Source organism: Centruroides sculpturatus, unplaced genomic scaffold (genome assembly GCF_000671375.1).
Source record: "Centruroides sculpturatus isolate CEXI.00-Female unplaced genomic scaffold, Cexi_2.0 scaffold1562, whole genome shotgun sequence".
In the NCBI taxonomy this organism is placed as follows: Eukaryota; Metazoa; Arthropoda; class Arachnida; order Scorpiones; family Buthidae; genus Centruroides; species Centruroides sculpturatus.
Genome location: NW_019385832.1, coordinates 41026 through 55788, shown reverse-complemented (window position 1 = coordinate 55788; position 14763 = coordinate 41026). Strand labels below are relative to the sequence as shown.

Below are 14763 nucleotides of genomic sequence, written 5' to 3'. Positions count from 1 at the left end.
CAAATTATATATTTATGTTGAGAATTTGTATATTCTAAATTCAGTTCTTGCAGATTTTTCTTACCTTTTATTTTGAATTTTTAGATATTATATACAGTACAGTACCTGATTATACAATTAAAATTTTTAAAATAATGTTTTAATATGCGTTTAGTGCAATTAGAACTTCTTGGAGATCAATAGACATCCAGGCTACTTAGCTTTTAAAGATTTCCTGTATCTTAAAAATGAGTGTTTTCTTAATACAAATTTTGGGGTTTCTTTCAGATCTGCGGGCACTAAGAAAGCTTCTTTTCTATACTTACCATACATTTCCTATGACCTATCCTTCACCACCCATTGTGGGCCAAGCTCACGTTGGGATGTCGAGGAATGAGCCCAATATATTCAAGATAAATCACTCCAATTTGGATGCGATCCCTTAAATACATAGACTGACTACCTTAAATGCCTCTGTCGTTTTATTATCAATACACAGATATTGAAGTCCCCATAAATGAGGTCCTGCTGGTCCTTCTGGATCTGAACATAATAAATCTATTGTCTGTTTTAATTTAGATTATTCTACATTTAGAAAAATGAAAAATCGTTTACTCAATTTAATTTTGATTTTACAGCTGTAAATCAATTTATTTCTTGTTATTCTTCGTGTAATTATTATAATTGTGCAAATTATATTTATGATACATCGTATTCATTTGTACTTACTTCCAATGACAATGATAAATAAATATTGTCGATAAGAATAATAATTTATAAAATTATTTATAAATAACAATAAAAATATACAGAATGAAGATAAACGACGATATAAAAGTGGACATAATTAATTAATTCGTTAGCATTTAATTGATTATCTTCTAAAAATATGATAAATAATATTGTTATTTATAAAATACGATACTAAAATATAGGCTAAATATAGTCATACTGTTAATATTTTATAAAATTTTAATATAATTTCATTAATATGATCAATTAATATTCAACAAATATTAATTTTCAATGAATATCTATGAATAAATTATAATTATTATACAGTCGAACTTCCATTAAGGGACACCTCTAGACAACGGCCATTTTTCAGAAAATTTTGAATTAAAATGCATACAAAACAACCTCCGAACAACCGCTATTTTTTTTTTATGTTTCCGTCAATGGCCGTTGTTCAGAGGTTATACTGTTAATTAAACTGTATAGCACTTGTTTAATGTAATCAATTCTGTGATAAGGAATTTAAGTTTAAAGATGATATTGATAAGATAATTAAATAAAGAACAGAGTATATGAGTTATCGGGAAAATATCAAATCAAAGTTTTGTTGGGAATATGCCAAATGTCAAGTAACATGTTATTTTCAAGACTTGGTTTACGTAAATATTGTAGAAAAAATAATGAAATAATAAAATATATATACAATAATCTATTTATAAATTGATAACAAAGATAACTAAATTTTATATTATTATTATTATTATTATTGCTGATAATAACCATTTTACAATATTTACGAAAACAGAAATAATAATAGAAATTGTTATTATTATTATTATTTGAATTATAAAAAGTAAGAAATGAGAAAAATATTAAATTTAAAAAAATGAAAAATAAATTTTAAATTCTGTTTTATAAATATTTAAAGATATTCTTATTCAAGAAATATAATTTATGTAATTAAAATTAAGTTAAATCATTGATTTAATTTAACTTTATTTCTTGNTTCTATACTTACCATACATTTCCTATGACCTATCCTTCACCACCCATTGTGGGCCAAGCTCACGTTGGGATGTCGAGGAATGAGCCCAATATATTCAAGATAAATCACTCCAATTTGGATGCGATCCCTTAAATACATAGACTGACTACCTTAAATGCCTCTGTCGTTTTATTATCAATACACAGATATTGAAGTCCCCATAAATGAGGTCCTGCTGGTCCTTCTGGATCTGAACATAATAAATCTATTGTCTGTTTTAATTTAGATTATTCTACATTTAGAAAAATGAAAAATCGTTTACTCAATTTAATTTTGATTTTACAGCTGTAAATCAATTTATTTCTTGTTATTCTTCGTGTAATTATTATAATTGTGCAAATTATATTTATGATACATCGTATTCATTTGTACTTACTTCCAATGACAATGATAAATAAATATTGTCGATAAGAATAATAATTTATAAAATTATTTATAAATAACAATAAAAATATACAGAATGAAGATAAATGACGATATAAAAGTGGACATAATTAATTAATTCGTTAGCATTTAATTGATTATCTTCTAAAAATATGATAAATAATATTGTTATTTATAAAATACGATACTAAAATATAGGCTAAATATAGTCATACTGTTAATATTTTATAAAATTTTAATATAATTTCATTAATATGATCAATTAATATTCAACAAATATTAATTTTCAATGAATATCTATGAATAAATTATAATTATTATACAGTCGAACTTCCATTAAGGGACACCTCTAGACAACGGCCATTTTTCAGAAAATTTTGAATTAAAATGCATACAAAACAACCTCCGAACAACCGCTATTTTTTTTTTATGTTTCCGTCAGTGGCCGTTGTTCAGAGGTTATACTGTTAATTAAACTGTATAGCACTTGTTTAATGTAATCAATTCTGTGATAAGGAATTTAAGTTTAAAGATGATATTGATAAGATAATTAAATAAAGAACAGAGTATATGAGTTATCGGGAAAATATCAAATCAAAGTTTTGTTGGGAATATGCCAAATGTCAAGTAACATGTTATTTTCAAGACTTGGTTTACGTAAATATTGTAGAAAAAATAATGAAATAATAAAATATATATACAATAATCTATTTATAAATTGATAACAAAGATAACTAAATTTTATATTATTATTATTATTATTATTATTGCTGATAATAACCATTTTACAATATTTACGAAAACAGAAATAATAATAGAAATTGTTATTATTATTATTATTTGAATTATAAAAAGTAAGAAATGAGAAAAATATTAAATTTAAAAAAATGAAAAATAAATTTTAAATTCTGTTTTATAAATATTTAAAGATATTCTTATTCAAGAAATATAATTTATGTAATTAAAATTAAGTTAAATCATTGATTTAATTTAACTTTATTTCTTGTTTTTTTGAATCAACATATTTAACTATTATTTTATTTATTAATCAATTCTGAAAAAAAATAATATTTTCTTATATTAATTTTATCATTACTTATACGATTTAGTTTTTTTTAATAAATTCATTACTTAAATAGTTTGTTTATAATGAGAAAATCATTCTCTTAATGCAAAAAATTAATTAAAAAATGAATAAATATAATAAAACCTCTGAACAACGGCCACTGATAAGACACATAAAAATTGGCCGTTGTTTGCAGGTTATTTTGTATGTGTTTAAGAAAGGGGTTCTTGATAAAGTGGTCGCTGTCTGGTAAAGGTGGCCGTTGTTGGGAGGTAGCAATTCGATTGTATTAATTAATGTGCAGAAAGTCTTAATTATTTTCAAATCATAAGCAAATTAGTAAATTATAAAATGCAAAAATTCTATGCATAAATTTTAATTGAACAATATTTAATGAATATTTATATACTTAATTCACAATAGAACTATACAGTTTAGAATCAATATTTTGTTTTATTGTCTTAATTATGTAAACATGTTAAGAAGCATTCGTCATAATTATTATTTAAAATAATTATTTGACGTTACACTGGGTTACATGTGTTAACAGCTACATCATAATATATAACCTGTATAAAAGAGACATAAAAAATCATACAGAATCAATAGGATATGAAATATTTTCGTAAACTTTCTTATCGTGAATCATTCATTCAGCTCGACACTTTCTAATTAATTAAAAGTGATTCCATTACGAGTTTCACTCTATCTGAAAACATTCTCGTAAACAATTAGCTTAATAGATTTTTCTTTTTTTTAAAAACTTTATTATTAAATTTTATAGATAAACAAACTAACCAATTATTTTCGATTCTGTAGAAACATAATCTTAATTAACAAATTCTGTTTTAATTTTTTTTTATTAATTAATTTTCTATTTAAATCTTTAAAATATTTTTAAAACATACAATTCTTAAACTAGTTTCTTATGATTAATATTTAAGAAAATGATTTTTTTCAACCAAAATATCAAAGTTCAAAATATTTTTATTTTAAATTCAATCACTAAGAATAATTCTATTCATTAACAAAAATAAAATATAGAAAATTTCAATATTTTAAATCAATTTTTATTCTTCTTAATCGTTCATTTTGATCAATATATTGTAATCTAAAAATAAATTCAGCTCTTTAGTATAATTTATAGAAAATTAATTCATTCTTTCGGAAAAAGTTTTTATTCTTATGAATTCTCTAATCATATTCATAGAAATCATTTATATATTATGTGACAAATAAATGAAACAGATTGAAATCAAATGTGCGATGAAAGTTACAAATTGCCTGTTAAGTCTAAAATAATAGGTCTTTTCAGAGAAACAGCTGAAATAGTCTCGAAATTGCAAGCACTTTCCATCCATCTGGTTCAAGTTGGCAGCATGAAGGTGTACATGACAGCAACAACGGAATGTACATGTAGTCCGTCTCTATTAAATAGTGGCCTGTTATCTGTGGGTGGGGCGAGTTTGCTTTGACTGCCTCTATTTCCACGATTACACAAAGAACCCCTCTATTAGCATTGAAATAGTGTGCGTGATGCCTACACCTTTTCGATGTGTCTCTATATCCATCGTGGTTTAGAGATGAGGTGAGAGATTTATGTCTGTATGGCATGAGATCTGAATATAATGCAGAATCTCTTCTCTCTCTCTCTCTCTCCCTTTCTCTCTTTGTTTTCTAGTTTCATATTTTTAATTTTGTTTCCATTATATTTACTATTATTTGAAATTATACATGACACTAATCATCTGCTACATCATTAAATTCAGAAAATAACTTTAATATTTATGAATACGTTTGATTTTTTCAGTCTTATAAATAATAGAAAAACTGTAAAATTATACAGGTTATTCACCATATTTTTTTTTTCTTTATATTTTTTTAAGTATTAAAATCTAAGAAAAAAATATTAATATATTCTCGTATTAATTTTATTACTTATTTTAAATTTCTTAAAACATAAAAAAAATATTTTAAGTAATTTAAACACGTTTATTGGTATGTAATTAATCCTTGTTTTATTATTTAGAACTTCTTTAATTACATTTGCAATGTGATTAACTTATTTATTTATTACATTTTTTTAATTATTTTACTTTCTGGTAAATCCTTTAATATAAAATTTTTCTTCTTTTAATAAAAAGTTTTTAATTAAATAATTAAAAGGGATTTTAAAAAGCCGTTCAATTTAAACATACACGTGTAAAGATTTGCAATTTATACAAATAATATTTTGCTTTAACAATAAAACCAAGCTGCAAGAGAATGTTTTAAAGATAAATAATAAGGAAAAAAAGAAAATACAAGAAGAACTTTCAGGCAGTTGTTGATTAGTTGACCTCATATACCTAATACTTTCTCTTATCATAAGAAATGCATTAAAAAAAGGCATTTCCCTAATGTCGCTTTACGACTCTTCTCCAGGTTAGTTTCCGTACGTCTCGGTTTAATAAATCAACGTAGGACGAGGTTTTATGTTCAAGGCTCCGTTGCAATCCACGCCATTAATTCTTCTTAACCTTCATTATCGCTCACTCCTCCATCGTCTCGGCTCCATTAAACTAGAAAGGAGAAAACGGGTGGATAGAAACTTAATCCCCTTTCTTACCAAATTTACAGACGTCTTGGGACGATGCTGAATTGCTTACTTGTTTCTCTCAAACTGTACTGTCTGAATAAGTAGTTGAAATAACACCAACTATTATTGTACGATGAGTTTAAATATCGTGCTTATACCTGCTTGTCTGCCATGATCTCTAAATGACTTCTTGTTTATACAAATGTTTTACACTTTATAGTTTCCTTTATCCCTTTAAATAATTGCCACTTTAACGTTATAATAGCTGTAAATATCTTTCTTTTGCGGGATGAAATATAAAAAAAAGAAAAAAAAAACATTTATCTTCTTTGTTTTAGTTTGAAGTTTCCAAAATTTTAATTTTTATATTCTAGGATTAATTTGTAACCGTAAAAAAAAGATATAATGTATATATATTTTTATTATTTTTTCATAAAAATGTTATTCTCTCTCGCTCTCAAGTCGGCTCAAAAGTCAGTTAACTATGGTTAACTGACTTTTGGATCATAATATATTACATATAGTAAAACTGTTTAAATTTTCAAAAAATAATGGTAAAACTCAAACGAAAAATATTATATATTAATAAAAAAAAATAAGTNAACATCACCATTTAAATTTAAAAATATCCTTAGAATAAATTTATATAATATATTAAAATCATCAATAATAACTCGATTTACACAAAATTCTATCGATAAAGTTTTCTTTGATTTTAAACGAAGCTTTTATTGATTTTTTTAAGATTTTTTTTTCTCTCTTCCTCTCTTTTACTTCGAGATTACTGAAGATTAATATTCAAATTCCTTCTTTCAAAATTATTTTGTTTAACTCCCACTTCCATTATTAACGACTACAAAACGAGGAAAAAAAGGTTTTCAAATTAATTATAGAAAATTTCAATATTTTAAATCAATTTTTATTCTTCTTAATCGTTCATTTTGATCAATATATTGTAATCTAAAAATAAATTCAACTCTTTAGTATAATTTATAGAAAATTAATTCATTCTTTCGGAAAAAGTTTTTATTCTTATGAATTCTCTAATCATATTCATAGAAATCATTTATATATTATGTGACAAATAAATGAAACAGATTGAAATCAAATGTGCGATGAAAGTTACAAATTGCCTGTTAAGTCTAAAATAATAGGTCTTTTCAGAGAAACAGCTGAAATAGTCTCGAAATTGCAAGCACTTTCCATCCATCTGGTTCAAGTTGGCAGCATGAAGGTGTACATGACAGCAACAACGGAATGTACATGTAGTCCGTCTCTATTAAATAGTGGCCTGTTATCTGTGGGTGGGGCGAGTTTGCTTTGACTGCCTCTATTTCCACGATTACACAAAGAACCCCTCTATTAGCATTGAAATAGTGTGCGTGATGCCTACACCTTTTCGATGTGTCTCTATATCCATCGTGGTTTAGAGATGAGGTGAGAGATTTATGTCTGTATGGCATGAGATCTGAATATAATGCAGAATCTCTTCTCTCTCTCTCTCTCTCCCTTTCTCTCTTTGTTTTCTAGTTTCATATTTTTAATTTTGTTTCCATTATATTTACTATTATTTGAAATTATACATGACACTAATCATCTGCTACATCATTAAATTCAGAAAATAACTTTAATATTTATGAATACGTTTGATTTTTTCAGTCTTATAAATAATAGAAAAACTGTAAAATTATACAGGTTATTCACCATATTTTTTTTTTCTTTATATTTTTTTAAGTATTAAAATCTAAGAAAAAAATATTAATATATTCTCGTATTAATTTTATTACTTATTTTAAATTTCTTAAAACATAAAAAAAATATTTTAAGTAATTTAAACACGTTTATTGGTATGTAATTAATCCTTGTTTTATTATTTAGAACTTCTTTAATTACATTTGCAATGTGATTAACTTATTTATTTATTACATTTTTTTAATTATTTTACTTTCTGGTAAATCCTTTAATATAAAATTTTTCTTCTTTTAATAAAAAGTTTTTAATTAAATAATTAAAAGGGATTTTAAAAAGCCGTTCAATTTAAACATACACGTGTAAAGATTTGCAATTTATACAAATAATATTTTGCTTTAACAATAAAACCAAGCTGCAAGAGAATGTTTTAAAGATAAATAATAAGGAAAAAAAGAAAATACAAGAAGAACTTTCAGGCAGTTGTTGATTAGTTGACCTCATATACCTAATACTTTCTCTTATCATAAGAAATGCATTAAAAAAAGGCATTTCCCTAATGTCGCTTTACGACTCTTCTCCAGGTTAGTTTCCGTACGTCTCGGTTTAATAAATCAACGTAGGACGAGGTTTTATGTTCAAGGCTCCGTTGCAATCCACGCCATTAATTCTTCTTAACCTTCATTATCGCTCACTCCTCCATCGTCTCGGCTCCATTAAACTAGAAAGGAGAAAACGGGTGGATAGAAACTTAATCCCCTTTCTTACCAAATTTACAGACGTCTTGGGACGATGCTGAATTGCTTACTTGTTTCTCTCAAACTGTACTGTCTGAATAAGTAGTTGAAATAACACCAACTATTATTGTACGATGAGTTTAAATATCGTGCTTATACCTGCTTGTCTGCCATGATCTCTAAATGACTTCTTGTTTATACAAATGTTTTACACTTTATAGTTTCCTTTATCCCTTTAAATAATTGCCACTTTAACGTTATAATAGCTGTAAATATCTTTCTTTTGCGGGATGAAATATAAAAAAAAGAAAAAAAAAACATTTATCTTCTTTGTTTTAGTTTGAAGTTTCCAAAATTTTAATTTTTATATTCTAGGATTAATTTGTAACCGTAAAAAAAAGATATAATGTATATATATTTTTATTATTTTTTCATAAAAATGTTATTCTCTCTCGCTCTCAAGTCGGCTCAAAAGTCAGTTAACTATGGTTAACTGACTTTTGGATCATAATATATTACATATAGTAAAACTGTTTAAATTTTCAAAAAATAATGGTAAAACTCAAACGAAAAATATTATATATTAATAAAAAAAAATAAGTGAATTAATTTATCTAAAGGCTTTTTCAACCTTTTCTAATGAAATTTAACTTTCAAAAGTTTATACATAATCAATAGCAATGAGAAGTTAAATAGTGTCCACTCGCTTCATATGAACATAATGTTTTATATAAAGCGAATAGCTACTTCCATATAATATCACAAAGTTTAATACATATATTTTATGATAGAAAACTTAGAAGTTTCACTTATTTTTCGATGTTGAATCTTCTTGCTTCCGCTTTTATCACTACCAAGAAGTTTTGGTCCATCCCCTACCGTGATTAATTGCTAAAATATACAGGATATAACACAACTCTATGTCATCTTTTAGTACCAGAGTTATAAATCAAATAAAGAATAATTACTTTTCTAAATAAAATGTTTTGGACATGTTATATAATAATTATAGTTCTGATCGTAATTATAACTTTACAAGAGAGCATAAAATGATTTTATAATAAATATTAAGTTAAAATTCTTCAGTGCTTTTACTTATATTTAAATTATATTTCAATATCCGATTTAAAATTACTGAAAATGTCACAGATTTGATACTTTAATACTGAAATATTCGACTCGTGATAGGATCTATGATAAAATTACACTTATCGTTAAACGTTTCTTCGCCTGTAATTAATTAAGAAAATAGATATTTTTCGTTTTATCGGGTCTTATCTTCTGACGTAAATGAAAAATTTAATTAAAGAAAGATCACTATATTTCAATAAAGGTAAAATCTACTTAAAATGTTATTAAAATGCATTATGAGACCATGTTTAAGTCTATATTTCATGCATAAAGTTATATCACAATACTATTCATGTTTATTAAAATTATTCCAAAAATTCAGTTAATTAATTATTATCCTTTAAATCAGTCTTATTATATTTTAAAATTGTAAAATGACTATTAAAAGATTTAATGTACAGTACACGGTCATATTACAATATTTCCTGCTCAATACTCTACTGGGACTTTCTCTCCTCTTTCTTATCCCCTTTCTCATCTTCTCACTCTCTTCCTTTCTTCAGCTTAGACTCCTGAGTAGGCCTTACCCCTTAATAATAATATTAATAAAAATTACAATAATCTCATACACAATATATGTGATTAAAGGCTCTGTACCTAAGTATAATTCGATACTCGATCATTTGAAGTATGAAGCTGTTTTTTTCATATACAATTATTTAAATTATTAGTTTTTATCCATAATTAAATATATTTTTAAGTAAATAATTAAATTACTTGCTTAAAGATTTATTTAATAATAAAATCATGAGAAAACTGTTTTGATTTTTATAATTTTGTAATTTGTTTCTTTGCAAATATTTTTTTAATATACTTTTTTCGTTTTATACTTTCGCTCAAATATTTAATAGAGAGATATTTTTTTAATATCTTAAAAAATATATGAAGGATTTAAACAATTCTNTATTTTTTTTTTCTTTATATTTTTTTAAGTATTAAAATCTAAGAAAAAAATATTAATATATTCTCGTATTAATTTTATTACTTATTTTAAATTTCTTAAAACATAAAAAAAATATTTTAAGTAATTTAAACACGTTTATTGGTATGTAATTAATCCTTGTTTTATTATTTAGAACTTCTTTAATTACATTTGCAATGTGATTAACTTATTTATTTATTACATTTTTTTAATTATTTTACTTTCTGGTAAATCCTTTAATATAAAATTTTTCTTCTTTTAATAAAAAGTTTTTAATTAAATAATTAAAAGGGATTTTAAAAAGCCGTTCAATTTAAACATACACGTGTAAAGATTTGCAATTTATACAAATAATATTTTGCTTTAACAATAAAACCAAGCTGCAAGAGAATGTTTTAAAGATAAATAATAAGGAAAAAAAGAAAATACAAGAAGAACTTTCAGGCAGTTGTTGATTAGTTGACCTCATATACCTAATACTTTCTCTTATCATAAGAAATGCATTAAAAAAAGGCATTTCCCTAATGTCGCTTTACGACTCTTCTCCAGGTTAGTTTCCGTACGTCTCGGTTTAATAAATCAACGTAGGACGAGGTTTTATGTTCAAGGCTCCGTTGCAATCCACGCCATTAATTCTTCTTAACCTTCATTATCGCTCACTCCTCCATCGTCTCGGCTCCATTAAACTAGAAAGGAGAAAACGGGTGGATAGAAACTTAATCCCCTTTCTTACCAAATTTACAGACGTCTTGGGACGATGCTGAATTGCTTACTTGTTTCTCTCAAACTGTACTGTCTGAATAAGTAGTTGAAATAACACCAACTATTATTGTACGATGAGTTTAAATATCGTGCTTATACCTGCTTGTCTGCCATGATCTCTAAATGACTTCTTGTTTATACAAATGTTTTACACTTTATAGTTTCCTTTATCCCTTTAAATAATTGCCACTTTAACGTTATAATAGCTGTAAATATCTTTCTTTTGCGGGATGAAATATAAAAAAAAGAAAAAAAAAACATTTATCTTCTTTGTTTTAGTTTGAAGTTTCCAAAATTTTAATTTTTATATTCTAGGATTAATTTGTAACCGTAAAAAAAAGATATAATGTATATATATTTTTATTATTTTTTCATAAAAATGTTATTCTCTCTCGCTCTCAAGTCGGCTCAAAAGTCAGTTAACTATGGTTAACTGACTTTTGGATCATAATATATTACATATAGTAAAACTGTTTAAATTTTCAAAAAATAATGGTAAAACTCAAACGAAAAATATTATATATTAATAAAAAAAAATAAGTGAATTAATTTATCTAAAGGCTTTTTCAACCTTTTCTAATGAAATTTAACTTTCAAAAGTTTATACATAATCAATAGCAATGAGAAGTTAAATAGTGTCCACTCGCTTCATATGAACATAATGTTTTATATAAAGCGAATAGCTACTTCCATATAATATCACAAAGTTTAATACATATATTTTATGATAGAAAACTTAGAAGTTTCACTTATTTTTCGATGTTGAATCTTCTTGCTTCCGCTTTTATCACTACCAAGAAGTTTTGGTCCATCCCCTACCGTGATTAATTGCTAAAATATACAGGATATAACACAACTCTATGTCATCTTTTAGTACCAGAGTTATAAATCAAATAAAGAATAATTACTTTTCTAAATAAAATGTTTTGGACATGTTATATAATAATTATAGTTCTGATCGTAATTATAACTTTACAAGAGAGCATAAAATGATTTTATAATAAATATTAAGTTAAAATTCTTCAGTGCTTTTACTTATATTTAAATTATATTTCAATATCCGATTTAAAATTACTGAAAATGTCACAGATTTGATACTTTAATACTGAAATATTCGACTCGTGATAGGATCTATGATAAAATTACACTTATCGTTAAACGTTTCTTCGCCTGTAATTAATTAAGAAAATAGATATTTTTCGTTTTATCGGGTCTTATCTTCTGACGTAAATGAAAAATTTAATTAAAGAAAGATCACTATATTTCAATAAAGGTAAAATCTACTTAAAATGTTATTAAAATGCATTATGAGACCATGTTTAAGTCTATATTTCATGCATAAAGTTATATCACAATACTATTCATGTTTATTAAAATTATTCCAAAAATTCAGTTAATTAATTATTATCCTTTAAATCAGTCTTATTATATTTTAAAATTGTAAAATGACTATTAAAAGATTTAATGTACAGTACACGGTCATATTACAATATTTCCTGCTCAATACTCTACTGGGACTTTCTCTCCTCTTTCTTATCCCCTTTCTCATCTTCTCACTCGCTTCCTTTNAATTAAGTAATTAGATATTAGAATAATTTAAAATATTTAATCCTATTAAAGTATTTTAATATAATTAAAATATCAGGACTATTTGTAGTCCTAAAACTAGTTATTAAAACACCTCAGAAAGAAAAATATTAATTAATTATATGAAAGAATATTTATTTTATTAGAAATTCTGTAATTAATAATTCATTTAAAAAGTTTTATGAATAAATAATTATAAAAAATATTATTTTTTCAATAGACAAATACAATAAAGCTTGGCAAATAATCATAATTTGCTAAACAATAATTAAGTTAGTGAGAGTACCTTCAACATACATCAGTTAGAAATTTCTAATTAGAAAACTCCATGAGAAAGTTGGAGGAAATTTATATATAAATATAAAGGTTAAATCTTAATGAATTTAAAGTTGTAAGGAGTTAAGGTGTCAAAAATATCGGGTTTAGAAAGGAAGTTATTTATCACAAATAACTAATTTCCTGGTTGGAATAGTAGACCTAGAAACTAAACGGACATCCTTCAGTAGAATTAGTTTGCTTCTAATGCGAACATGCAGCTTATTAATTGACTCTACATTATGTAGACTAACGTCATTCAGTTTAGAGTTGAACGTAATTTAACTTGACAAACTTAGGAAATTAGTTTGGCTGTATATGTGACGTTTATTGTCGGTCGTATTACCTGTTTCACTATTCGCTTATTCTTAACGGTTTTAATAACACTGTAACAGATTCTTCTAATCACACTCCTTCTTTCCTTTTTCCTTTAAAACACTTTATGAATTAAGAGTTATACGCTGTTCCACCATCCATAATATCTAAATTGTTATTTATTAACACCAGACTTTATTACTTTAACCAAAACCTCACTTATTAAAAATTTAAGAGTAAATTTATGGTTTAGAAAAATTATTAATTTGCTTTTATTAATATAAAACCTCGAGTATTTATTTATGCTTATATAATCTTGTAATAATAAAAGATTTCCAAATTCATAAATTAAATTATTTTACTGCGGTGAAGATTAATTAAAATAAATTTTACGTGTAATTTGAGGATACGTTTATTAAGGAAAATAATAAAAATTTAAGTAGATTATTATATTTTTCTAATAAAATTGATTTTTTAAAATATATAGAGAGTCGCTAATTTTGTAATTTGGATTTAAATTTAAATTAATTTTAAGTTTTTAAGTAATTAAATTTATTTAATAAAGTACAGTAAAACCTCCGATAACGGATACCTCTAAACAGCGGCCATTTTTTTAAAAGAAAATTGCATACAAAATAACCTCCAAACGGCGGCCACCTCCGAGAAACGGACGTTTCCGTCANTTTTTAATTGTGTTGGGATTGTCACCTGTGGACATTTTAAACTGTTTTACATATTCGTGCAGAGGCATAGCCTCTAAAGAAAGGTTGTCTCTGCAATGGAAATAGTTGTTCCTGGTGATTAGACATGGCAAGTAAACTTGGACTCGTATCCAGATGAATTTTATGTTTTATTAAAATGTAATTCTGCCAGCCCATTTCTACAAACAAAAAATTTATTTTTTGTTTGAACATATTAAATTGTGTCACCTATATCTTAACAAGACCTGGAGAGCTGATTATATTGTGATATTCCCAGTTTATTATATATTTTTCCTCCTTTTATTCAATCGAAATTATAAAAATTGATTTTGTACACTTCATAAGCAAAATTTTATTATACAGATTCCGACCATGTTCACTATACAGATCCTAATTCAGGTTTAAAGTCTGGTATCCCCCCTCTTTCCAGCCCTGAATACTATAATACATTATGTTATTTATAAGTAAATTATACGAAAAATTTGAAGGAAATTATTAAATTGTTAAAATAAAATGTAATTAACTTTATCAAAACACGACATTTAAATAAATATTACAGTTATTTACACAGAAAAGAATTTTTAAAATATTTAAATAAAATAAAATATTTAAGAACGATTACATAACGTGTTCTCACTAATAACTTTATTCCAGATTATCATCAAGTGTAAGATCACACTTTACTACTTTAGAGAGAACGAAATCAATTTTTCATCTCCGTAAAATGAGGCAAGACATATTGTACTTTACAACCAACTTCATTACCTGCGATTTACCTGCGACTCGCTCCTAATTAATTAGATTATTCTATGTAGTA

At 25.1% G+C, this 14763-nt stretch overlaps 1 protein-coding gene across 1 annotated transcript in view; it reads right to left on the bottom strand.

The window, feature by feature from the left end:
* Positions 1 to 421: 421 nt before the first annotated feature.
* LOC111642402 (calcitonin receptor-like) overlaps positions 422 to 14763 on the bottom strand; it is a gene marked incomplete at its 5' end in the record, with an annotated part of 50745 nt that continues 36403 nt past the window's right edge. Inside the window, 2 exons of the mRNA XM_023388749.1 lie at positions 422 to 544; positions 1870 to 1971. Coding sequence (XP_023244517.1) covers positions 422 to 544; positions 1870 to 1971 — 225 coding nt within the window. The remainder of the gene's footprint in view (positions 545 to 1869; positions 1972 to 14763) is intronic.